The sequence below is a fragment of the Pelodiscus sinensis genome, chromosome 22 (assembly GCF_052426305.1).
Source record: "Pelodiscus sinensis isolate ZL-2025 chromosome 22, ASM5242630v1, whole genome shotgun sequence".
NCBI lineage: Eukaryota > Metazoa > Chordata > Testudines > Trionychidae > Pelodiscus > Pelodiscus sinensis.
Genome location: NC_143073.1, coordinates 10,958,387 through 10,985,629, shown reverse-complemented (window position 1 = coordinate 10,985,629; position 27,243 = coordinate 10,958,387). Strand labels below are relative to the sequence as shown.

General features: G+C 46.4%; 1 protein-coding gene across 4 annotated transcripts in view; it reads right to left on the bottom strand.

The window, feature by feature from the left end:
• DCAF8 (DDB1 and CUL4 associated factor 8) overlaps nt 1–27,243 on the bottom strand; it is a 56,094-nt gene that overhangs the window by 18,931 nt on the left and 9,920 nt on the right. For 2 of the 4 annotated variants that reach the window (XM_075907237.2, XM_089772539.1), the window contains 6 exons: nt 20,497–20,711; nt 13,756–13,826; nt 11,144–11,820; nt 9,710–9,850; nt 5,979–6,073; nt 4,033–4,143 (listed from right to left, as the gene is read on the bottom strand). In XM_075907237.2, the coding sequence (XP_075763352.1) occupies nt 4,033–4,143; nt 5,979–6,073; nt 9,710–9,850; nt 11,144–11,820; nt 13,756–13,804 (1,073 nt within the window). In that variant the 5' untranslated portion in view covers nt 13,805–13,826; nt 20,497–20,711. The remainder of the gene's footprint in view (nt 1–4,032; nt 4,144–5,978; nt 6,074–9,709; nt 9,851–11,143; nt 11,821–13,755; nt 13,827–20,496; nt 20,712–27,243) is intronic. The other 2 variants (XM_075907236.2, XM_075907235.2) reach the window with 1 other exon arrangement.

Here is a 27,243-nt window from a genome sequence, read left to right as displayed (position 1 = left end):
GCATGAAGAAATTCCAGGGGGAGGGGTGAGAGACAACCCAGCCCTTCCCCCCCGAAGTTGTGCTGCTATTTTTGGGGGTTTTTTTGGCCCTGGTTAGTTCCCCCCCCCCCCCCCAACAAGTTTTGCTGCTATGGGGGGGGAGGGGTTCTCAAAAAATAAAAAAGGGGGGTGTGATGCCAAAAAGCTTGGGAACCACTGCTCTAGATAGGAGTTTTAACTGAGCAGGATATAGGGGAGAGAACAACAGAAGAAAATAGGTTTTCAGCTGAGATTTGATACGACTCAGACACCATGTGGCAAGAGACAAGACTGTTTCAGCTGGCAGGAGCTACAAAGGGAAAAGGCTCTTACCCTGAAAAGGAGGACAGAGGTGGCTAGCAATGTACCCTCTAATTCTTTCCATGCATGTGCAGATTACATTATGATGTGCACCCAGGCATGTGCAGATGTGCACCACTGGTAGAGACAGCTGTTGCCAGCTGTGGGCACTCTGCCAATCAGCTGGGCAGCATTTGAATCTCTCCTGGGTGGCCACCCAAGGGCTCAGCTTACATGGAACACTGGTGATTACTGCTGAGTGGGTGAAGGGAATTCAACTGGAAAAACCCTTGGGTGGCTAAGTAGGTCTTGGGCAACAAGAGTGGGGAGCCTGTGGAGGACAGAAAGAGGCTTTGCGTAATTGTGGAACACCACAACACACTATCAATAAATTAAACACCATAAAAATCACCAGGGTCAGTTGGTACCACATGAGTTCTGAAGGAACTCCTCTGAAAATGCAGAACTGGTAACTATGGGCATGTCTAATTACATCCCTCTGTCGAATGGGTTTCAAAAGCGAGAGCCCAGTCTAGACGCAAGGAGTATGGGATCTTTCGAAAAAGGGGTTTGTTTTTTCAAAAGAACCAGGTCTAGACTATGGTTTCCCTTCCGAAATACCCTTTTTCGAAAGATCGCTGTGACGCGATTATGAAAATGAAGCACGGGATATTTAAATCCCCGCTTCATTTGTGCTTTCGATTTGCCTAACTTACATCCCTCTTTTGACAGAGGGATGTAGTTTAGACATACCACAGGGTATGTAACCTGTCACTTAAATCAGCCTTCGCACCAGATGACTGGAGGATAGCTAATGTGATTTTTTTTTTTTTTTTTTTTTTAAAAAAGGCTCCAGAGCTGATCCTGCCCATCACAGGGTAGATAAGCCTAACTTGAGAGCCAGGCAAATTGATTACAATTATAGTAAAGAAAACAATGATCAGACACAGATGAACATGATTTCTTGTGGGGGGAGGGGAGGAGATCACAGCATTGGTCAAGGGAAATCAAGAATCCTGACAGATTGACCCCTCCATGCCTCAGCAATCTTGAAAGAGGGTAATCCCGTAGACACAGTGTACTTGAATATTCAGAAAGCCTTTGATAAGGTCCCTCACCAAATACTCTTAAACAAAGGAAGCAGCCATGAGATAAGAGTGAAGGTCCTCTCATGGATCAATAACCAGTTAAAAGACAGGAAACAAAAGGGCTTTCATGATCAGTTTTCATAGTGGGGAAAGGTAAGGTACCCCAAGGATCTGCACCAGACCAGTGCACTTCAAGACAGTCTTAATCTGGAAAAAGAGGTAGACAGTGAGGTGGCAAAGTTTGCAGGTGACACAAAGTTACTGAAGATAATTAAGCCCAAAGAAGACTGAAGAGTTAAAAGGATCTAACGAAAGTGGGGGTCCGCACAACAAAATAGCATATTAAACTCAACTTCGTAATAGGGATGTTAGCGAGTAGTGCTTATTGGGTAGTTGAGTGGAGTATCAGCTAGCTCTGCCTCCTCCCTTTCCAACTCTATGAGAGGCAGCAAGGGAGGGGGAGAGAACAGGTACTGGGGGAGCTGGCTTAAAAGCCAGTTGCCCCCAGCACAGACTCTGCAGTGCCACCTGCCCTCCCTTCTGCCTCTATCAGAGGCGTGGCGGGGGGGGGGGGCACGGAGAAGTGGGGAGGAGAATAGGGAAGGCTGCTGTGAACAGGGACTGCTAGACTCTGAGCAAGTTGAGACCAAGCTGTCCAGGACACTGCACCTCTGCATTTTAAATGTAGTAAGAACCTGGCAGCTCTTACTACATATAAAATGCAAAGTTATAGCGTGGGTGGCTCCCAGAGCTGCCGCGCGCTGGGACTGCTCAGTCCTGGCTCAAGCCAGCTCCTGGAGCTACCCCCCACTGCAGCTCTGCAGAGCAGCCCTTATCAACTAATCGTGTAGTCAATACAAGTTGTTTTCTAATGTGCACTGCTGTCACTTACAAAGTAAGGGTGTTAAATTGTGGTTATGTGGCTAATCGTGTAGTCGATACAATCTCAGCTCTACCTATACAAAGGATAGGAACTAAATTAGCTGTTACTACATAAGATCTTGGTGTCATCTTGGATGTTTCTATGAAAACATCTGTTCAATGTGCAGCAGCAGACAAAAAAAGCTAATAATGTTAGGAACCAGCAGGAAAGGGATAAGACAAGACAAAATATCATTATTCCACTATATAAATCCATCATACACCCACAACCTGAATACTCTGTGTAGTACTAATTGCCCCATTTAAAAAACGATACATAAGAATAGGAAAAAGTACAGAGAAGGGCAACAAAAATTACTACTGGTTTGGAATAGCTTCCATACAAGAAGAGATTAAAACGAGTGGGACTATATAGCTAAGAATAAATAACTGAGTGGGGAATATAATAGGAGGGCTCCAAAATCATGATTGGTTCACTCTCTCAACACAAGGAAGTAGTGTTATTTTCTCCTTTCCGTAACACATGAACTAGAGATCATGCAGTGAAATTAACAGACACCATATTTAACACAAAAAGGAAGTACTTCATGTAATCCAATCAATCCCTGAAGTTTGTTGCCAGGGGACAAGGTGAAGGCCAAAAGTATAGCTGCGTTTAAAAAACAACCACCACCCCCCCCCAATCATGGAGAGAGGTACATCAAGGGCCCTTAGCCAAGATGATCAGGGATGCAACCCTATGCTCTGGGTGTTCCTTAACCTCTGACAGCTAGAAGCTGGGACTAAATAAAAGGATGAATCAAAAAGTAAAATGTCCTGTTCTGTTGACTTGCTCTGAAGCATCTGACACCAGCCACTGTAGGAAGATGGGATATTGGGCTGGACAAGACCATTGGTCTGACCCAGTGAGGCAATTCTGATGCTTTTAGGGTGAGGCTGCATGTTTAAAATATAGCAGATGAAAATACTTGGGTGTAGGTACATTGGAATTGTCAGACCTCGTCAGCCAGCAGCTTGAAAAAGATGCTTCTGAGAAAGGCACCAGAAGCCTAACAGAAGAACCGGCCTGTAATGGTGGCTTGCTTTCCACTTATCAGGCGAGGCTGTTTCACAGCTCACACATGTGGATTTATACCCTTAGATCAGGGCTACTCAACTTTGGAAGCTGTGGGGGCCACAATGATACTCACAGCACATGCCAAGGGCCACAACTTAAGTGTGGTTGTGTATACATGCAAAAAACTTTTCACATTGATGGGCATGAATACATAGATTAAGGCAAGACTACACAACACACAGGCCCCATTGAAGTCAGTTTGCCTATATTAATACAATGCAATATTTACCCGATTTCCACCCATACAACAGCACTTTTAACGAACAATGACAGTCCAGGAATGTAATTATTAAAATACATATTAACAGAAGACCATTATATCGACTACTGTTTTGTTTTGGCTCACACCCGCGGGCCACGTGTTGAGTAGCCCTGCCTTAGATGATGTAAGTGCAGAAGCCAACATTCATATAGAAGTCTAATCTCTGGCTCCCACAGATCCTCCTTGCACTCAGCGATGCCCTGTGGAAGAAGCAATGTCCATAAAGCACTACATAAAGTATAGTTACAGGTGTCTTCAGAGCTGCTCTGCTTTCTCCAGGGTACCAGAACCCAAACCCCAATGCTCCAGCACCCAATATGGAGCAGGGACTCTGCCTCTCTCATATCTTCTGGCAAAAGACTTACCTGACAAACTGATCCCTGCCTCCCACAGCAAACTGGTGCGTATTTGCTGGATTCACATAAATGGTGTAGAGACCCACTTTCTTTTCTTTCTCCTTAGTCACAACCAGTTTCCTTTAAAGGGGGAGAGAAGAAAATCCATGTGTTAATGCAAAACAGTATCCAGATGGCAAATGCATGCATGTCTCCAAGCTCACTCAGCATGCTCACATTAGGAGGGAACCCCCCCCCAAAACAATAGGATTCCAAACTGAAGAAAGTATATTGTTCTCTGAAACTTTATAGCAGTTCCTAATAAAACAGTGGAGTGAAGTCATTTTCTGGCTTTTTCCTTCCAACAGAATTTAGTAGAGGGGATCCAAAATGGTACATACCATTTTATCCAACAGCAGAAACAGTTATGCTAAAATTATTCTAGCTAGAAGGGTAAGCACACAGTCAGCCTGTGGAACTCCTTGCCAGAGGATGCTGTGAAGGCCCAGGCCTTCATAGGGTTCAAAAATAATTAGATTAATGGAGGTTAGGTCCATCAATGGCTATTAGCATGGTAGGAATGGTGTCCCTCTGTTAGCTCTTAATTAGTTGACTGATAAAACTAGCAGCTCTTAATACATTTAAAAGGCAGAGCCACAGCGGGATTAGCTCCTGGGCTCAGGAGCTAACCCTGCTGCAGGTCTGCACCCTCCACCCCCAATCCGTATCAACAAGTCAATAGAAATTCCATCAACTAGCTGATAAGACACCATTTAACATCCCTACTCTGAATGGATGACAGGAGAGGGATTACTTGATGGTTACCGGTTCTGTTCACTCCCTCTGGGGCACCTGGCATTGGCCACTGTCGGAAGACAGGACACTGGGCTAGGTGGACCTTTAGTCTGACCCAGTATGGCCGTTCTGATGTAGAGAAATATATATAGTTTAAAAGCATCTTGTCTCAAACCTTTTACTTCGATTACAAAGCAATCAAAATGCATGATATGTACAAACTAAGAACGGTTTATGTAAGAGGATATGCTCAGATGTGGTTTACTTTGAACTTCTTTAAATCGGCTCATCAGAAAAGGACTAATGTTACTAAACTAGAAAACTGCTGTAAAAGCAACCTACATATTTTGGAAAATTGTCCAAAGCGACAGCTCAACATGTGATACGAGGTTAAAAATCTTACCCACCACAACCAGCTGCTAGTTAAATTATTATTTTTCAATGAACTACCACAGAGTTTAGCAAAGGAGGCTTCGACTAAAAGCTTTTCAAGTGCAAGACTAATGAAGGGTCTGAAGCGTGGTAATGAATCAAACAGACCAGGTAACAGTCTCTTGCACCTGTCAAAACCTCTTTCAGACACAATCACATTGATATATAGTGAAGAAAACAGATGTGCACTGTTTGCACATGCATGCAATTCAGCCCTGGACGAAGCCCATAGAACACTGCAAAGATATCTGCGGAAGCTAGCGCTCACACTGTAGCATCACGATAGAGTAGGGGGACCCCAGGAGGACAGAAAGTCTAATTCAGAGAAGCTGACAAAGGGAGAAGCAGACAGATGGGTCATCCATGTGGGTCATCAAACATCTGCCAGATGGCTCAGACAGCAACAGGGTGGACTCAGACCAGTCATAAAAACTGCATATCCCAGCCATTAACAAATGTCTTAAGCCCTCCAGTCCAAAGGGGATAGTGATTTAGTCATTAAATGATTCTCTACAGCAGAGTAAACAGTTTGCCTTGCCAACTTTATTGCTGTCAGGTAAGCCTGTCTCTAGGCCAGGCTGATAAAACCCTTGCACTACAGACAGCTAGCAAGACCCAAGGCCAAATTAAAATGATCAAGTACACATTTCACCTACACCACATTCAAATGGCCTCTGAAACCATTAGGCGCTTAGACACTTCATTGATTCATCAGGAAGCAGCAGCAAACATCAAGGAAAGATACTCACGAAGCAGGACGGTCTTGTCTCAGGTCGATGGTGAAGACCACAGCATCTTCGCCAGCTGATAAGAAAGTGCATGGAGAATCCGGCTCTAGGGCTAGCTGGAAGATAAATGCTTTGGGATTGGCTCCCTTTTTTAACCAACATGCCGGACAAGACTCCTTCTCCGTGTAGACCACCCTCCCTTCCACCTGAAGTCGTACAGCATGTCAATAAGGCCTCAGAACCTGGAACAGGGTGATGTTTGATTTTTAATCGGTCAGTGGGAGCGGGACAGGCGCAGCTGCCTTTAGACTGAAGAGGGAAAATGGGCTGTGAGCTGCATCCCCTACTTCAAAGGGGGCAGAATTAGCTATGAGGGCCCATTTCACAGGGTACTCTAGAGCGCAGCAGGCTGAGCAGACCTTGGCAGGGGGAGAGGGAGCATTTAGTCAAGTTGTTAGGGCAGATCAATCACAGTTTTGAGATCTGTAAGGAAAGAGGTGGAAGGAGATCAGTTTGCATCGCCTACCTCAGGTTAGCCATGCTGGTTAGGGTTAGTCCTAGCACATCACTTAGGGTATGTCTACACTACAGCGCTAATTCGAACTAACTTAGTTCGAATTAGTTAATTCGAACTAAGCTAATTCGAACTAACGCGTCTAGAACTAAAAAATAGTTTGAATTAGCGTTTTGCTAATTCGAACTAGCATGTCCACATTAAGTGGACCCTGAACCGGGCTTAAGGATGGCCGGAAGCAGTGCCGGCAGGGCATCAGAGGAGGACTTAGAGCGTGGAGATGCTGTCTCAGGCTAGCCGAGGGCTGTGCTTAAAGGGTCCCGACCCCCACCCCGGACAGACAGTTCTCAGGGGTGCCCCACTTGCAAAGCAGTCCTGGCTTGGAGTGCCCGGAGTACCCACACTGGGCACATCACACCACTCGGCCATCAGACCGGCTGCACTTGCCGCAGGCTGCCATCTGGGGAGAGGGGGAAATTGGGGGGCTGCAGGAGAGCTTCCACCCCCAGAAGCCCACAGAGCCAGCCCAGTCCTCCCCATCGGGGGCTCGTACCCCATTCCTCCCTCACCTCCTTCCACTTACCCTTCCCTAGCCCCTTTTCTTGATGTACAAAATAAAGGACAATTGTGTTCAAAAATGGAATCTGTCTTGATTGAACAAAACTGGGGGAGACTGGGAAAAGGAGGTGGGAGAGGGGAAGAGAGAGGCTGGGAGAGGGGAGGGCAACTAAAATGATCAGGGGTTGGGAACAGGTCCCATATGAAGAGAGGCTAAAGAAACTGGGACTGTTCAGCTTAGAAAAGAGGAGACGGAGGGGGGACAGGATAGAGGTCTCTAAAAGCAGGAGTTGGGTAGAGAGGGTGCATACAGAAAAGTTCTTCATTAGTTCCCATAAAGAAGGACTAGAGGACACCAAATGAAAGGAATGGGTAGCAGGCTTCAAACTGGTAATAGAAAGTTCTTCTTCACAAAGCAAAGAGTCAACCTGTGGAACTCCTTGCTGCAGGAGGCTGTGAAGGCTAGAACTAGAACAGAGTTTAAAGGGAAGTGAGATCAAGTCATGGAGGCTGGGTCCATGGAGTGCTATTAGCCAGGGGGTAGGAGCGGTGTCCCTGCCCAAGGTTTGTGGAAGGCTGGAGAGGGATGGCACGAGACAAATGGCTTGGTCACTGTCTTCGGTCCATCCCCTCCAGGGTCCCTAGGGTTGGCTGCTGTCAGCAGACAGGCTACTGGGCTAGATGGACTTTTGGTCTGACCCAGGACGGCCATTGTAAGCTCAGGGTCGGGGGTCTCAGTGGACCCCCTTGATTTTCATGCACACCTGCTGCTGGGTGGCCAGGCTGGCAGCTCTCCTGCCCTAGACGGCCACTTTCCTGTGCCTAGTGCGGAGATCATGGATGAGGTCCACGATGTCCGCACTAGCCCAGACGGGTGCCCGCCTCTTGCGGTCCCGGGCAAGCTCTCGGGAGCCGCCTGCCTGGTCCCGGGAAGAGGGGGAGGGCTGGGGGGCATCGGGTGGGTGGCTCGATCTGTGCCAGGTGCAGGGTCTGCTGGCTGGGTGCTGGCAGGCTTGCACCTGGCATGGGCACCGTAGCCAGCCTGTGCCCCTTTAAGGGCTCCAGGGCTGGGAGGGGGGCATACGAGTTTCCCTGGTGTTGGCCAGAGTGGCCACCAGGGAAACCTGGGGAGGGCTAGCCTCCCACTAGTTCGAATTAAGGGACTACACAGCCTTTAATTCGAACTAGTAAGTTCGAACTAGGCTTAATCCTCGTGGAATGAGGATTACCTAGTTCGAACTAAGCGCTCCGCTAGTTCGATTTAAATTTGAACTAACGGAGCGCTAGTGTAGCGCCTATGAAAGTTAGTTCGAGCTAACGGACGTTAGTTCAAGCTAACTTTGTAGTGTAGACATACCCTTAGATGGGACTGGTAAGACAATGCACACCCTTCATTGCCTGCCCTCCTGTGTTCAAGGTGGCGGCTGTTTACCTATTTCAGTAGTGCCCAGAGGCTCCGTCTGCGGTTGTGCTTGGAGCTACCCAGAGGCACAGTCCCTGTCCTGAGGCATTACTACCGGAGATCAGGGCTCAGTCACTTGCTCCTCTGACCAGCTGTGCCAATATTATTGACGCTTTAACCTCACAGGTGAAAGTGCTTCAAGAGTGTCACTGAGATCCACCCTGTCAACATTTCCACACATTGCCCAATGGAAAGGCACAGTGGTAAATGTATAGGCACCCAGTGGCTATGCTAGACACCAAGCAGATTGCAGCCCATCCTGCCTTCAGCCCAGATGACATGCTCCATTAGTCAGTATCTTGCATGTAAGCGGAGGAGCCACAAACGGACTGAGACAGAGCATGCTGGGATATGCAATTTTCATGGCCCACAGGCCATATTATAGATCACCTCCCCATGCTGCACTTCAGCTTCCCCCCGCCCCCAGCATAAATGCATTCCTGCCACAGTGACCATAAAAATAAGTGGCGTAGCAACAAGCTTCATGAACTCCAGGAGAGAACGGTTACTGGGAGCAATGGGCAAGGGAGGGGGGCAGAACTCTTCCTTTGGGAAGTATTTTGCAGTCCTAAGGACTCCTCGGGGGATTGGGTGCTGGGCAGTACAGCTACAGACTGCATTCAATGTCGGTAAACTTTGTTCTGATCTCAAAGTTAGGAGTCACAGGGAGCACAAGGGACTTGTGCGCAAATCAAGAGAAAGATGCTACAATTGCACTGAGGAGGGGCCTGAGGAGATGAAAATGATCTGCAACCTTTGGCATAGTGTGCTCCACAGAGCCCAGAAGGAAATCCTCAGAGCCCAATGTTTTCAGAGGAAAGCCCTGGACAAGGAGACAGTCCAAATCTTACCACCTTGGAAGTACAAGACATCCCAATTTCCAGGGGCAGGTGTTCCCTTAGCAGTGACTGGAGAATGGACACGCCAGTTTTTCCCAGCCACACCCCACTGAGTTAAAGGAACACAGCAGTTTCAGAGGAAACCTCTGCATCAAGGGAGCAGCGGAAGGCACAGACCTTTCAAATCATGCTTTAACCCTGATGGATGTTTGCAAACACTGAAAATAGAAGGGGCTAGAGAAGGGTACTGGCCAGTGCCATGGTTACTCACGTATAAACAATTTTTTACACCACCAAATGTACAGAGCAGTCCATCCACTGGGACCTCAATTACACCTACGCCTGCACACCAGACAGAAACCGCAGCTAGTTTGCTCACCTTATGCGAGGCTCCCTTGTGCTGTGCCACACGCTTGGTATTTCTGCAGCACTGGGTGGCTGAGAGTTCGGCTACCCGGACCTGGCCATCCCGAGCGCACATGGCTAGAGTTGAGTCGCCGCTGTTGGGAAGGAACTTGGCCTGGAGGAGAGCAAGAGGAGATACTGTGTCCCTCCAGGCCTGGGAACAGCTGCCTTCCCACAGTCCTTGGGGTTGGAACCCTTCTCGGTGGAACCCCTGCTCACCCTCCACCCCAAACATGCAGCAGGACCTGTAGACTGTGTATACAGGCCAAAACCAGTCCCAAGTTGTAGTGCCAGCACCAGTGGCAACTCACTGCAGGTCACTAGCTCTCTGCCTGTGTGTTATGTGTAAGGCAGGAGAACGACTAGTAAGACTGCCCTTTGGGGGGAGGCAGGGGGAGACTGCAAGGGCTGGTTTGGAGATCATGCAGTACTTCAAACAAGGTTTGAATGATTCACCAGCAACACTACTGTAGCCAGAGAGATGCACTGCACAGTGCAGTGGCAATGCCCTAGTTGAGAATCCCAGCATTAACTCCAGCTTAAAGTCTGAAGAGACGGAGAAGCTGGGATGCCCAGATTTGCTCCGGACTCGTATGAAAGAGCCGCTGGTGAGCAGGTGGGCTAGAACATGAAGTCCCTTCCCCCTTGAGCTACTAGAAAGCCCAAGTTCTCTGCTCTCCCTGCCATTGCAGAGCCCTCTGCGGGGGTGGTGGCTGTTCCACATGGCCTTTCCCAACCTCTCTTGCGTTCCTCTTCCCCCAACAAGTCCTGCCTCTGCTTCCAGCTTCCCCCAAGGAGCAGACGACCTGACTGCAAATTCTGAGCAGCAGCTGCAAGAACCAGAGTCTGGGGGAATTACAAACACAGCTGAGGTGCTACTAGCAGACTTGGAAAGACAATCCCATGGTGGTCTGCCTTTGGGAGGCTCTTCACAGCCACATGGGCTGGAGACACTATGAAAAAAACTCAGTTTCTGCAGGAAGGGCTGGCACTGGCTCTCTCTTCCCAGGGAGAGGTTCTGACTTGCTAGTGGCTTTGAAAAATGCAGCACATCTACTGCCACCTCCAGCAGCTCCACACTTCAGACAGGCAGGGAGGAAAGAAGGGCTTGTACCATGGTAAGGAAGTTTGGTATTATCCCCAGTTAACATCTGGGGCAAGCTGAGGTACAGCGATTTACACAGAGCCTTCCAGCAAATCAACGGCAGAGGACCCTCGAATACTAGCACAAGACACCTACTCACAGCAGTTTCAACACATTCAGATACTTTCACCTCTTTGCAAATGTAGTAAAGGGCCAAGTTTTTCTGCCTTGTTTTGAGCAGAGTGGGAGTGGGTGGGGGTAGATGCACCTCCAGTCCCTGCAGCCACCTCCACCTTCCCTCATACTCCCCCTAGCCCCTCTCACCTGGAAGACATTACTCTTGTGGCCGCTCTCAAACTCCAGCACCGGCTGCCTCCTGACCCAGTCCCAAACCACCACCTTAAGGTCATCACTGCCACTGGCCAGCCACGTGCCACGCTGGTTAAAGTGCAAGGTATTGACACAGCCGCCGTGCCCCTCTAGGCCGTGCTGGAGGTGGAAACGTTGCACGAAGACCCTGGCCCCGCAGGCCTCGTAGACAAAGCGTGAGCTGGAGCCCAGTTCTCTCCCCCGGAGGGCACGCACCGCCTGCCAGCGGGGCCGAGGAAGAGCAGTCGTCTCCGAGGCCACCCAGTCCTCCAGTGCTCGTTCATCATCCGAGGAGTCTTGATCGTGGTTGGCACGTTTGCGCTGGGCACGTCGCCGGGACCGCTGCTCCTCCTCTTCTTCCTCTTCCTCCTCCTCGTCCGAGTGCGACCGGTCATGGGCCCGGTTTTCCTCATTGATTGAGTAGTGGCCTGTGTCATCCATGCTGTCTGAGTCCTTTTCTTCTCCTGAGCTCTCGGTGTCTGTGTCCCGGCTCTCTGTGCTGGTGCGATTGGGTCCTACATCGTCTCCAGTAAGGCTCAGGCTGAGGTCAGAGGCTTCCACTTCAATGCCTGAGGAGGTCTCTCGCCCCTCCTCTGCTCCGGACATTTCTTCTGGGCTGCTGGACAAGCTCCCTGCACAGTACAGACAATGTGGTTAGTTCTAGGGTAAATAACGTCACATCTCTACAGCACCAAGGGATCCCCAAGTATCTACAAACCACTGTTGAAATGCAGCCACTTTCAAGGTGGAGACCAGCACTACAGAAGGGGGAAGAAATTCCAGCCAAGCCCCTATACTTATGAAGGGTACACAGCACGTATTTAGAATGAACGAGACATGAGGTTATGGTCTGGTCAACAGACCCAGAACCTCCGTTAGATAAGCCTTCATTTAGCTCCCTGAAAGGCTCAACTTTCAGAGCTAGAGTCTATTCTCAGAAATCTCTGCTTTTCACACCTGATGTTTAGATCACTAGGACATCCCCCTTGGGTAACTAACTCAGGAACAAGCCTCTCGGCAATTGTTTTGCTCCCATTTATTACATTTTTAATTGCAGCTCAATCCAGGGATCATAATGTGCCTCCTGTTATTTTTCCATTCCCCTCAACCCTTTTACCCACCCTTGTTTTCGTTTCTCCTCCCAACTCTCCTCGAAGCATGAAATTAACCCCTTCCTCTCACGTTCGTTAATATGAGCAAAGATTGCTACACACAAGCTCAGGATTCTGAAGCCTCCACTCATTTCACACATGCCAAAAAAAAAAAAAAGTCTGCCCCCAGTTGGAATACCTTGCCCAAGGGCTTTAAACAAAATTCGACTCCCACGTACAGAGGAGCAGAGTCTAGGCAGGCGTAGGATGTTACCTGGTATTCGAACAACAGCTAGCTTTGCCATGCTTCGGGGGGTTCTCTAATGTATTAGGCAACAATCCTGCTTACACAGACATACGCTGCGGCTTCTTCATGACAAAGGCTATCTGAAGGCCAGTTCTGCTTTTTAAGGGTTTCTCTGCTGATCCTCCTCCACCTGAAGAAGATCCATCCATCCTCTGATTCAAAGGATTTTGTAGGAGGAGACAACAGTGGAGCAGATTATTAGTGAGTCTCCAGAAGTCAATAGAAGTTATGTCACTGACTTCAGCGGAACCAGGAATTAGTCCACAGATCCTATCCTAATGCAATTTTGATGGGGAAGAAAACACTGATATAGGGACAGAACGAGAGTTTTCCCATATTGCAGGATGCTTAGTTAGGAGATCTGATTCTCCCATATCACCTTAATCAGCTTCCATAGAACTAAGTGAACAAATCAGAGTACGTCACATTTGATAAACGTAGCCTCTTTTGCTGCCCATAAATAGACTACAGGCAGTCCCCGGGTTACGTACAAGATAGGGACTGTAGGTTTGTTCTTAAGTTGAATTTGTATGTAAGTCGGAACTGGTACATATTGTAGGGGAAACTCTAGCCAAACATTTCTCCAGAGCTCGGTTTTATTCTCCCACACCTCACTTCCCTCAGTCCTTTATTCTCAAGCTGAGGTGTCTGCTGAGAAAAGCCGCTCCGCGTCTCCCTGGTCTGTTGGGGGGGGGGAGGGCGCTAGCTTCGCATCTCCCTGGTCTGCTGGGGGGAAGCAGCTAGTGCTGGGTTGCCTCACCCCGTTTGTAAGTAGGGATCCGATTTAAGTCGGATCCATGTAACCCGGGGACTGCCTGTACTGTTTTTCAGAGTATACGTTAACCAAAGCTATTTAATTAATACTTTGTGCTTACAAATTCTTGCCTACAGAGCGATGGTTAGTACTCAAATCATTTTATGGAACACTCCGATGAAGAATTTGTTTGGTCCCGGTGTTCATTTTGTTCAACATGTATTTTGGTGCTACGTCCAATATTGCGCTGTACAAGAACTGATACTAAAAGCTCTTTGAATAAGTATTCACAACTGGCAAATTCAGAGTTTTGTGAACATGCTCAAAGAAATCACTGCAGGTTTCCAAATTTCTTTCACTGAGTGCTAGGCTTAAGCACAGACAACTCAAAGGGGGTCTTCACCCCTACCCTTACCATTGGCTATATCTGTTTTTCCATCAGCGCTATTCCCCTTATCCGACATCTTGTTTCCTTGTGGGCCCAGCCTGAATAGGAGAGATTAAAAAACAAGAGTTGGCAAACAGCAAGACGAGAGATCCCCTCTGAGATCATTTCATAAAGGCCATGGCTTTCTAATACAGGCTCCGTCTAGTAAGTGTGCATCTCCTAGGAGCAAGCTGCAGTGGCTTGGCCCTGTGTACTGAGAAACAATACCACTTTTCAAACAGGGAAGAATACTTAAACTTGACTGTTTACCACAGGGTATGTACTATCCAATGCAATATAGAAGTGATAAATGTAACATTTTCTCCAAGGCTTCTAGAGTTAGATTGACAAGAGACAGACAAGTGTGAGTGTGTGTTGTGAATAGCGACATTTCCTCAGTAAATGTCTACAAAATCCATAGCACCTTCTACCTCAAAAGGATCCCAAACCTATGCCCAAGCTATACAGAGGAAAAACTTTGCTCACCATTTCTGGAATGGAAGGTGGCTGTGCATTATTTAAAAACTGCAACATTGCATAGCAGCTGGCTGTTCACAGTAAGGATGTTAAAATGCAATTGACTAATAGTCAATAGGCACTTTTCTGCATTCCTCCTTTGAAGTGTACAAGAGCACCTGCCGGGGCTCTTGTACACTTCAAAGGAGGAATGCAGAACTCGGCATACAGAAGTACTGCTGACTCCTGACTGCACTGGGTGTGCCTGCTTTGCAATGCACAAGAGTCCCCAGCAGGGGCTCTTGTGCATTTCAAAGCCAGGGAGCCAGAGGTCAGCGGGGGACACTCAATCCTCCGCAGACCCTGGGCTCCATGCTATACAGCATGCTGCTAGGAGATTGGGGTAAGCAGGGGAGCCCCCAGCTGACCCTGGGTTCTGCACGGCACTTGCCTAGCTGATCCCGGGTTCTGGGGAAATGCCACAGGGAGACTGGAGTCAGCCAGGGAGTCCCCAGCTGACCCCAGGCTCCACGGCAGCTGCCCCTTCGAAATACATGGAGATGGTGTTTTTAAAAAAGCAGTTGTGGAGTCCGGGGTCAGCCGGGGACTCTCCAGCTGATCCTGGGTTCTGGGGAAATGCTGTGGGGAGTCCCCAGCTGACCCCGGGCTTAATTGCCCCTTTAAAACGGAGATGCCATGGACTATCCCCAGGTGACCCCAGTGCCCCTTTGAAAGGTGCACAGATTGCATTTTAAAGGGGCAGCCGCTGCACAGCTGATATGCAAATCAGCTGTGCACTGGCTGCCCCGCGGTTTCAAAGGGGCAACATCACTATGTGGCACTGCCCCTTTGAAGTACCCTCTCCCCACGCTTTGCTGCCTCTCTCATAGAGGCAGTGGGGGAGGAGAGGAAGGGACGGGAGATATCGACTAGCTGACTAGTCAAAATACTATCTGATAAGCATTTGCTTATCGGATAGTCGACTAGTCTTTCATATCCTTAGTCCACAGAGGACACTCAGGAAATGTAATGCAATCACTCAAGGTCACATTTAGCCAGGTTATTGGGAACACCATGCAAACTCTGGTAGTCCTGTTAATAGTCACGAATGGTTACATAAGAATGACCGTACTGGGTCAGACCAAAGGTCCATTTAGCCCACTAGCCCATCTGTCAACAGTGGCCAGCACCAGGTGCCCAGAGAGGGTGGACTGAAGACAATGATCAAGCGATTTGTCTCCTGCCATCTCTCTCCAGCCTCTGACAAACAGAGGCCAGGGACACCAATTCTATCCCCTGGCTAATAGCCTTTTATGGACCTAACCTCCATGAAATTATCTTGCTTCTCTTTATACTCTGTTACAGTTCTAGCCTTCAGTCTCCTCTGGCAACGAGTTCCACAGGTGGACTACACGCTGTATGAAGAAGAACTTTCTTTTATTAGTTTTAAACCTGCTACCCATTAATTTCATTTGCTGTCCTCTAGTTCTTCTATTATGGGAACTAATAACTTTTCTTTATCCGCCCTCTCCACACCACTCATGATTTTATAGACCTCTATCATATCTGCCCTTAGTCTCTTCTAAACAGAAGAGTCCCAGTCACGTTAGCCTCTCTTCATATGGGACCTCCTCCAAACCCCTAATCATTTAGTTGCCCTTTTCTGAACCCTTTCCAAGATCAAAATATCTTTAAGGTGAGGAGACCACATCTGTACACAGTATTCAAGATGAGGGCGTACCATAGTTTTATACAGTGGCAGTAAGATATTCTGGGTCTTATTTTCTATCCCTTTCTTAAAAATTCCCAACATCCTATTTGCCTTTTTGACTGCCGCTGAACAGTGTGTGGAAGTTTTCAGAGAACTATCCACGATAACTCCAAGATTTCTTCCCTGATTTGTCGTAGCCAAATTAGCCCCCCCATCATACTGTACGTATAGTTGGGGTTATTTTTTCCAACATGCATTACTTTACACTTATCCACATTACATTTCATTTGCCACTTTGTTGCCCAATCACTCAGTTTGGTGAGAACTGTTTGAAGTTCTTCAGAGTCTGCTTCTGTCTTGACTATCTTAAACAGTTTCGTGTCATCTGCAAACTTTACCACATCACTACTTACCCCTTTCTCCAGATCATTTATGAATAAGTTGAACAGGATTGGTCCCAGGACTGACCCTTGGGGGACACCGCTAGTTACCCCCTCTATTCTGAAAATTTACCATTTATTTCTGCCCTTTGTTTCCTGTCTTTTAACCAGTTCTCAACCCATGAAAGGACCTTCCCTCTTATCCCATGAATATGTAATTTACACAAGAGCCTTTGGTGAGGGATCTTGTTAAAGGCTTTCTGAAAATCTAAGTATACTATATCTACTGGATCCCCCTTGTCTACATATTTGTTAACCCCTTCAAAGAACTCTAAGGGTATGTCTACACTGCCACCCTAGTTCGAACTAGGGTGGCTAATATAGGCATTTGAAGTTGCAAATGAAGCCCGGGATTTAAATATCCCGGGCTTCCTTTGCATCTTGCCAGGCGCGGCCATTTTTAAATCCCCCTTAGTGCGGACTCCGTGCCTGCGGCTACACACGGCACGGAGTAGGTAGTTCGAATTAGAAAGCCTAATTCGAACTACCTACTCCGTGCCGCGTGTAGCCGCGGGCACGGAGTCCGCACTAAGGGGGATTTAAAAATGGCGGCGCCCGGCAAGATGCAAATGAAGCCCGGGATATTTAAATCCCGGGCTTCATTTGCAACTTCGAATGCCTATATTAGCCACCCTAGTTCGAACTAGGGTGGCAGTGTAGACATACCCTAAGGCTGTGTCTACACTGGGCCACTTATTCCGGAAAATCAGCCGCTTTTCCGGAATAAGCTGCGAGCTGTCTACACTGGCCCCTTGAATTTCCGGAAAAGCACTGACGATCTACTATAAGAAATCAGCTGCTTTTCTGGAAAAACTATGCTGCTCCCGCTCGGGCAAAAATCCCTTTTCTGGAAACCTGTTCCGGAAAAGGGCCAGTGTAGACAGCATAGTAGTCTTTTCTGCAAAAAAGCCCTGATCACGAAAACGGCAATCGGGGCTTTTTTCCGGAAAAGCGCATCTACATTGGCCACGGACACTTTTCCGGAAAAGCATCCTGCCAATGTAGATGCTCTTTTTCCAGAAATACTTAAAACTGAACAGTTTTCCATTATAAGCATTTCCGGAAAATCATGCCAGTGTAGACGTAGCCCAATAGATTAGTAAGACATGATTTCCCTTTACAGAAACCATGTTGACTTTTGTCCAAAAGATTATGTTCTTCTACATGCCTGACAATTTTATTCTTTACTACTGTTCAACTAATTTGCTTGGCACTGAAGTTAGACTTAACGGTCTGTAATTGCCAGGATGGCCTCTAGAGCCCTTTTTAAATATTGGTGTCATGTTAGCTAACAGAAGGATAGGTTAAAAACCACAGATAATAGTTCAGCAATTTCCCATTTGAGTTCTGTAAGAACCCTTGGATGAATGCCATCTGGTCCCGGTGATTTGTTAACGTTAAGTTTTTCTATTTGTTCCAAAACCTCCTCTAATGACACTTCAATCCAGGACAGCTCCTCAGATTCACCACCCACAAAGGACAGTGCAGATTTGGGCATCTCCCTAACATCCTCAGCCGTGAAGACTGAAGCAAAGAAATAATTTCATTTCTCTGCAATGGCTTTATCGTCCTTGATTGCTCCTTTTATATCTCTATCATCTAGGGGGGGACACTGGTTTTTTAAGCAGGCTTCCTGCTTCTAATGTACTTAAAACATTTTGCTATTTCTTTTTGAGTGTTTGGCTAGCTATTCCTCAATCCTTTTTTTGCTTTTCTTATTACATTTTTATACTTGATTTGACAGTGTTTATGTTCCTTTCTATTTATCTCACTAGGATTGGTCTTCCACTTCTTGAAAGATGCCTTTTTGTCCCTCATAGCTTCTTTTACATGGTGGTTAAGCCACGATGAATCTTTTTTAGGTCTTAGTATGTTTTTTTTAATTTGGGGTAAACATTTAAGTTGGGCCTCTATTATGGTGTCTTTAAAAAGTTTCCATGCAACTTGCATGGATTTGGCTCTAGTCACTGTGCCTTTTAATTTCGGTTTAACTAACCTCATTTTTTTGTAATTCCCTTTTTTGAAATTAAATGCCAGAGTGCTGGACTGCTGAGGTGTTCTTCCCCGCCACAGGAGTGTTAAATGTTATTATATTATGGTCACTATTCCCAACTGGTCCTGTAATGGTTCTCTCCTGGACCTGATCCTGCACTCCACTCAGGACTAAATCGAGAATTCCTCTCCCCTTGTGGGTTCCTGTACCAGCTGCTCCAAGAAGCAGTCATTTAAGCCATTGAGAAATTTTCTCTCTGCTTCTCTTCCTAAGGTGACATGTACCCAGTCAATATGGGGATAATTAAAATCCCCCATTATTATAGAGTTTTTTTTATTTTGGTAGCCTCTCTAATCTCCCTCAGCATTTCAATGTCAGTATCACTGTCCTGGTCAGCTGGTCAATAATATATCCCTTCTGCTAAATTCTTATTGGAGCATGGAATTACTAACCATAGTGATTCTACTGAACATGTTGATTCATTTAAGATTTCATTTGATTCTACAATATCTTTCACATACAGTGCCACTCCGCCACCCACCCGGCCTGCTCTATCCTTCCGATATATTTTATATCCCGGTACGATTGTGTCCCACAGATTTTCCTCATTCCACCAGGTTTCAGTGATGCCTATTATGGTTGGAAGCTCATTTAGTAGTAAGGGGCACTGGTTCAGAATGCCCCTTACTACTTGATGGCCTAAATATTCCGTGCATGTCTCCCACCCAAATACTGACCTTGTTTAGCACACTAGGTCAGTGAAAGATACACTACAGGGCAGTTATGGCTGCTCCCATTGCATTCCCAAACTAACTGAAGCATAACTTCCACAAGGCTCTGATACTCAAGGGAGTTAATTCTTCCCCTCTCCCCTGTCCAACCATTTCCAAATCTGCATAGTCCTCCAGCTGCATTCTCCCATGAAGAGTGCCTTGACCCAACAGGGAAGTGATGGTCATGTGACCCCAAAGCATTTGCTCAATTTGTTAAAGCCTCCCATCATATTTCCCTTATGTGAACCCTCCCCCGTCTCTCCGCCTTGGTCCTTTGATTTCCCTTTCACTCTTACTCCATCAGGAAGCAAGTTCTATCCACCCAACTGGTGATCCCCAGCTACTCTCAAAGCAATGACAACTTATTGATGTTCACACTGCAATAACAACTGCACAAAACCCAGCAATGACTGAAGAGACCAGTGTGTCACGTTCGCACCACAAAAGATCATAAGGTAAAAAGCTATTCAAAAAGCTTTTTTTTTTTTAAAACCTCAAATAAGATTTCTAAATAGTTTCCTACGCACAAGGTCCTCCCAAGCCTCAAGCACACTCCGCTGAGTCTGCAGTACATAGGAGGATGACAAAGCATTCCCACTGGAAGCCCCAAAGCTCTGGAATTTGCCCCTCATGGGTTTACAATTCAAAGCTTGACCTTCACGGCTCATTTATCCTCCCATGCTTTTCCCAGAGCACCGGGGAACTCCAGTGCATTGGCAGCTTAGTTGTGAGGTTGGAAGCTCCCCAACACTTGCTGCCATTGCTCAATTAATTGAGCAGTGTTTAATTTTATATGTGCATGAGAAATCCAAAACAGAAGAGAACTAGTGCTCCAATGTTCCCTGCTCCATCCATTCCAGAGACATCGTGAAATGGATCTTTAATTACCCACAGTGACATCATGCAAGATCTCATGCTAGCAATGGCTACTTTCAGTTTCCTTAATGCAATCTTAAACCCTCTCACTGGGGTATCCTTTGAAAAACCCCAGTCCGGTTGTAGCTTTCCTATTTTGTCAGGTCTTCCACAGGGTTCTCCCTCACACACCTCCCACCTCTACCCCAACCAAATGTTTTAATGTTAATTCCATGAGGGGAAAATGTTTAATTCATTAGCTTAAAAAAAAAAAAATAGTTCAACAGTCAGAGTTTTTCCCCATGGCAGAGAAATTTCAGTTTGTAAACTGCTTAAGTCAGAACTATTCAATATTGATCTTTCCATGAAGCCATCATGAGTAAAAGCTGTTTTTAGGCTTTCACTTCAAAGCCGACCGTATCATACTGGTCTGCACCGCAGGTATGTCCCCCTCCTACTGGATTTTAGTGGCTTTTTGGTTTTAATAGCATAGTGTCTCACCTTCTGTAGTATTTAGAAAGGTACTCCACTATTGGCCACTGCCAGGGCTGCTAACAGAGTCAGTAATTAACAGCTCTCTGTGCTTTGCTCCTTTGTACAACAGGATCAATGATGCCTGAATATGGCACTTATCTGCCTTCGGTAGTGCTGTGGGAACCCCATCAGTTAGCCCCGGCTTCTTCCACAGAAGAAGCTCAGAGTGTTCAATGGGACACCTGCAAAAACAGTGACACTATATAGTTTAAGAAGTCCCCCTCTAGCTGTCCCCACCCCCAAGCCCTCCCAAAAAATAAAACCCTACACACCACATAGCTAAGTCACAATTCCAACTGAAGTCAAAAGTGACAAATGTTACCAACGTGGATGAGGCTATTTTTATTTACGTGTTGATAATCCTTTACTTCCTTCCCATTTTAAACTGTTAGTGGGGGTGTTTTATACTTCTTTAGTTTCTTTTTTAGATTTTTACACTTAAAATGCTTATATGCAGAAATGAACATGTCAAGGGCTTCAACATCCTTACCGTGAGAGCAAAATAAATCCAAACAAAATTAACCAATAGTCTATTTATAGCTAACACCATATTCAGATGCACGGAATAAATAGCCAAATGTCAAGAAAGCTGAAATATTTCGGCCAGGCTACATTCCTCCATCAGGGCTTGCAGTTTGAAATCAGACTTGTGTGTCCTTAGAAGATGGAATGTTCCTATTTTTAAAATTTTGGCCTGGGCGAATTTTTTCAACAAAAAACATTATTGAAGTCTGAATAGTTTTCTCATTAACAGTGAAGCAATTGTGGTTTGAAGTCACAGATTTGACACGAGAGATTAATAAAAAAAAAATACAGTTTTATCCCCTGATGCTACAAAATACTTACGCACATACTTAATTTCCAGCACACGGATTGACGTAAGTGGAACTAATCGTAAGAATAAGTTTAGTGGCTATGCAAATGACTGCAGGAGCAGGGCCTTGGTTTTCACTACATTTTATTTTGGCACCAACCTGAATTTTACAGATTTCTATAAGATACCCGAATAGGAATTTCGGAGAATTTGTAAATTGGAATCTAAAAATTGCAACAGCACATTTTACTGATCTCAACCTGATTTTAAACCCAATGAGATTTAGAAAAGCGCAATGTAAGTCAGATTTCAATGGCCTTGATTTAAATTGCTCCACCCTGATTATTGCCACCTGCTGGCAGCTCCGTGGCACACAAAGTCAATGGATCTGGATCTTTGCACATTATCAGTTGGCTTCTTTTGTAGGTCTCCGTAGTACAGAAAGATCAAGGAAACCCAATGCCCAACGTCACACCTCTAGGTTAGTACTCTGATACAGTGATAGGGAGGGGGAGAGGGAGAAAGAGAAAGAAAAAGACAGAAAGAAAGACAAAGAGACAGAAAGACAGAGAGAGACAGAGAGAGAGAAAGACACACACACACACCCCCCCACCCGTTTCCATAAAATCTATTTTACCAGCATGAATGTCACTAGCCTCCTTTAGGACCTTCAGATTATGCCTTACACCAGTGCCTAAAACATTGTACCAAGTTCTCAGACTAATCCATGTGACAGCATCCTCTAGGAAATATGTCACAGCAAATTCTTCCCCAATGTATACCCCTCTGTAGCTTACTGAAGTCAATGAGGTTTCAGAGTGCACTAAGTAAGGATGGAATTTGGCTCAGTGCATTTTTACGACAGAATGAAATATTACTTTAATTACTCTCAGACTGAATCACCAGGGCAGTATTTCAAACAGCTGCTAACGAAACAAACAGATTCCTGTCATTTTAAATAGACAGAGCTCTGCTTCCCCCACATGCCCTCTTTAAAGACTAGTCATTTAGAAGTTACGTCTGTCTATGCATTTGCCATTTCTCCAACATAAACCCTGAATGGCAATCAGCAATTTTGGGCTGCCTGACTTAAGACTTGAGATTTTGAGAAGCGAGTGCTCAGACTTTCTGAAAATTGGGCCCTAAATTTGAGCATCTAAAATCATTAAGTTTAGGTGTTCTTTCTAATCCATTCTTTGTTTGCGTGGGCTACTTCCATTCAGGATGGGGCAAGAAACACACACACACTTTATAAACATGACAACTATCGGCAAGGTGAGTGTACGACAAGTACTTTTAATCTGACCATATTTCGAGCTGTTGGTCTCTTTCTGTAATGTTTTGGATATGTGGTATGCACAAGGATTACACTGAGCCATCAGAACAGCCTTAGCTGGAAGATTTTTTTTTTTTTTGCAAGGAGTGGGGTAGGACTATACAGGGATACTGTTAATTATATTCCTCAAGCAATGAGCAGATTGAAGAGCTACTTAATAGCTTCTCTTCATTTCCACTTGATGAATACTCCTATAGAGCCTGGCAGTTCAAGTAATTTCACAGCCAGTGGACATATGAATTTGGATGGTTAGGAGACACACAATGGCACTAGAATATGTAGGTCTGGCCTCTGCTGCTATGGAGCTAGTTTTGCTCTCCTCCCAAAACTACCTACCGAAATCCATCATTAATACCATTTCATGGTAACCTTTTCATCAAGGCATAGAAAAGAAACCCACTTCAAGAGGAAAGGTAGTCACTACCGGGTAATTAATCTAACTCCCTCACCCATCTACCCTGGAGGACTACAACCAGAGCTCTGCAAAATTATTTTATTTTAAAATAAAAATGTTCATTTTTTTAATCAGGAGTTTCCTATTTTAGCCACACTGGGATGGGACGGTCAGCGGTGGGGGGACAAGCCCACCCGGCACTCACCCCACAGTGACAGCTCCTGTCCTGCAGGTCTAAGCCCAGCTCCTCACATCAGCCATTGCAACCTAGCCCAGAGGGCTAGGGTCACAGCACAGCTCAGGTTTAGCAAGAGGATGGAGAGGCAGCTGAGCCTAATTTGGGTGGTGCTGCAACCCAGCGCACCAGGTCACACCACCTGCTGTGGCAAGGCAGGCTCAGCCTCATGGGACAAGAGCCACAGGCACTGTCGCTCTGGGCTACTTTATTATTTTGCATTTTATTTCAAAACTGCTCTAATTATAAATCTAGTTAAGAAATAAGGAAGCAACTGGAAACACTCAGCTGCCCTCTTGCCTCTATCTCCTGCTTCCTCCGGCGGTATTAACTCAGCTGCTGGGGAGATGAAGACAGATTGTAGCCTTTAGCCATCTCTTTTACATTAAGGCAGTTGAAGGAGTTCAAAGCAAGGGCTCTATAAACTGATTTGTATTTACACAGGCTGGATTCTCTCCAGCTCCAGAGACTCTCCATCAGCCTGTCTGAAATTGGCTATTAGCTATCTGATTCATACACAGTTTAACTTGACAATGAGATTACAATGTACTTAGACTAGGAACTCCTTCTGGGTGTACAGAGTTGAATATACCACTCAATAATAATAATGGAGATTAAACAGGAGCACTCAAAGATCAAATAGGGAAGCAAACTAGGACTTTTGCAGAAGAAGGTCTAGCCCCTCTTGAGGATTGCAGGCAATTACAGATCTTGTGTTAAATTCCACTAAACCTTCTACTAGGGTACTCCAAGCCTGTCCCCTTTAGAAGCAACCCCTAGCAGCTTCTGGGCCAACTGACTCTTGGGCACTGCCACATTATGCCTCTTCTCCTCTGTGCTGCTGTACTAGATGTGAGCTGTTTAAACCATGGGGCACTCTGGGGGCAGGGTAGTCCCAGCGGAGGGCATATGTCGCCAGTCTATCTTCTTCTGAGGTCTGACAAAGCCAGCAATTTGCTTAATAATTTTGGTTTCCATTTTCACACAAAGGTTGGTGGTGATTGGACATCTAACATAGGGAATGCCAGTGAAGGGGAGGAAGGATCAGAGGCTAAACTAGGGAAACAAGCTAAAATTACTTAGATGCTTTCAAGTCACCAGGGCCTGATGAAATGCATCCTAGAATACTGAGTATTATGTTCAATTCTGGACCCCACATTTCAAGAAAGATGTGGACAAATTGGGAAAAGTCCAAAAAACAACAAAAATAATTACAGGGCTAGAAAACATGACCTATGAGGGAAGATTGAAAAAAATTGATTTGTTTAGTCTGGGGGGGTGGGGGGAGAGACTGAGCATACACAACAGTTTAAGTGCATAAAAGGTGATTACAAAGAGGAAGAATAAAAATGGCTCTTTTCCTCTGAAGATAGGACAAGTCATGTTAGGCTTAAATTGCAGCCTAAAAGGAGATTTAGGTTGGACATTAGGAAAAACTTCCTGTCAGGGTGGGTAAGCACTGGAATAAATTGTTTAAGGAAGTTGTGGAATCTCCATTGTTAGAGACTTAAGAGTAAGTTAGACAAACCCCTGTCAAGGATGGCCTAGATGACATTTAGTCCTGCCAGGAGTGCAGGTGACTGGACTAGATGACTTGTCAAAGTACCTTCCAGTCCTATGATTTTAGCATGGCCAAAGGGGGAGGTGAAGGTAGGCTTCGGCTGTGATTTTTCCTCCCATCTTGGTCACAGCTACATGAGGCACATCTCAAACAAGTGGTGTAAATTAGGGATGTAAGATTGTAGCCATTTAGATGAGTAACCAGTTACCCAAACAGTCACACACCAGCACTCCAGGAGAGGAGCGGCAGGCACATGCATGGGGAGCCGACAAACAGCTCCGGAGGAGCCAGCTACCACCCTATGCTGCTGACTCCATAGGAGAGTCTGCAGAATGGGGCAACAGCTGGCTCCCCAGGAGTGGCCCCACTTCCGGGGAGCCAGCATGTAACCACTGAAATGGCTACATGGTTACAAGAACAACCATTTAACATCCCTAGTTGAGGGGAATGATTTCTTAGGTCTACAAGAGACTACTACAAGTTTAGTCCAAAAAGTTATTCATTTGCAGGGACTCTTATGGTGGAGCCTGCAGAAAGGGATGCCTGAAGACACTACCTGACGGCATCAGGGACCTGTTACTCTTCATTTAACATTCTGGCTTTTGTCTGTTACGGACAGACAGACAGCCATCACGTGGGAAAGATTACGTGATGGCAGCTATTTGACTTACTTCTCTGTAGTACCCAATTGCATGGAATAAAGGTTTGGGTTTGCTCTACTGACATTGGAGATGGCCATGTTATCCATAACAGAGCTACAGAGGTCACCCCAAACTAGTGTCAGACCTTTGCCATCATGTATTTTATTTAAGCCACACAAGTTTTACTGACACTCACTTTCACATCCCTCTGTAAAGCCAGACAGATGCCTTTGGGCCACAAGTCCAGCTCCACAGGCATTAGTTTAAAAACACAACAAAAAAAAAAAAACCATGAGTGCATCTCTGGTTTTAATACCTCTAAAAGGACTTCAGAGTACGCAACGCAATGATATTCGGTCCAGCCTGAAAAGGGCATAAACCAATGCGTTGCACTGCTGGAAAGAAAGGGAAGTGGCCATTGAACATAACTATACAGGACCAGAGCCAGACTCAAGATTTAGGACTAAAAACAGCCTCTCAGTGGCTTAGGTCAGTGGGGACAAACAGGCAGGTAAAATAGGTGAGGGTGTCTGATCAATAGAGTTACCACATTGTTCTTGCCACATGCTTTTATGCCCTGTATAACCTCTACTGCCACTTCCAGGTGAGAAGCAAGGTTTACTCAAAGCTCTGCTAGATGTACCTGGGCCTAGTTAGTATAACACCTTCCATGCAAGGCCCTCAAAGTGATTCACAAACGCTGCTGTCAGTTACACGTAAGGCCACAATGCCCAGATAGAGCTGGGAATAAAACCCTGGAGTCCTCCTGGTGCCTGTTTCTCAGCTATTGGAGCACATACGCAAGCTGGGAGTTCAAGCCAGACCATTGCCTCGGCACAGACTAAGGATCTGCCATGGGGCTGCCTCTCCCTAATTTTATAGGGAGGGCAGTGGGTTGACAAGACCCTTTTTGGAGCCGTACTTCTTAACGTGGGCCATTGCAGCTGCAAGTCACAGCACAGCCCTGCTCTTCCTAGGTTCACTTGGTTTCTCCTGGCGTCTCCTACCCCATCTGCCCTTGGTTGGAGGCACAATCCCCTCTTATCCCATGGAGCCGTTACTCCCACCTTTTCCGATCAACTGCCAGATTCCAACTGCAGCAGAACCTTTGCACTCCGACGCTCTATCTGGTTCTCAAAGAGCCCAATGCCACACTCCCACCGTTCTAACCAGTCCACTCGGAAGCAAACTCCACGACGCAGGGGAAAGTGCAGCGTTTCAGCCCCCTCTCCCTAGAAAGGGAAAGAATCGGACAGCTCCAAGACTTAGTCCTGGAGACATGCAGATAAGGACACAAGTCCTAGTAATGTTTCACTGACCATATGAAGAGGGTAACAGAGGAGGAAAGCAGCTCAGATCAAAGGTGATTCCCAAGATTTCCTGGCCTAGTGAAGCAACACGAAAGCCAGAGTTAGTGAGACCACTGGTGCAGTCAGAGGTAGGGACTGAAGGACAACAGCAGCTTCTCAGGGGTTCAGGAGGAAAGTTTGGGCATAGATGAGCAGAAGAAAGTAGTAGAGGCAGTAAGGCGGGGGGGGGGGGGGGGGAGGGAGAACAGGAGCCAGTGTCCATGGAGAGCATGCTTTTAAGCCAGTTCCACACGAGCACTGGATCAGCCTCTCCCCTCCCCCGCCCCCCACACGCAGCAGCAGGGAGGAAGGGGAGGCTGTACCACAACAGCAGCCCATCTGCAGGGGGTCCATGGACAGAGGCCGCTCCGCATCCCATGAAGC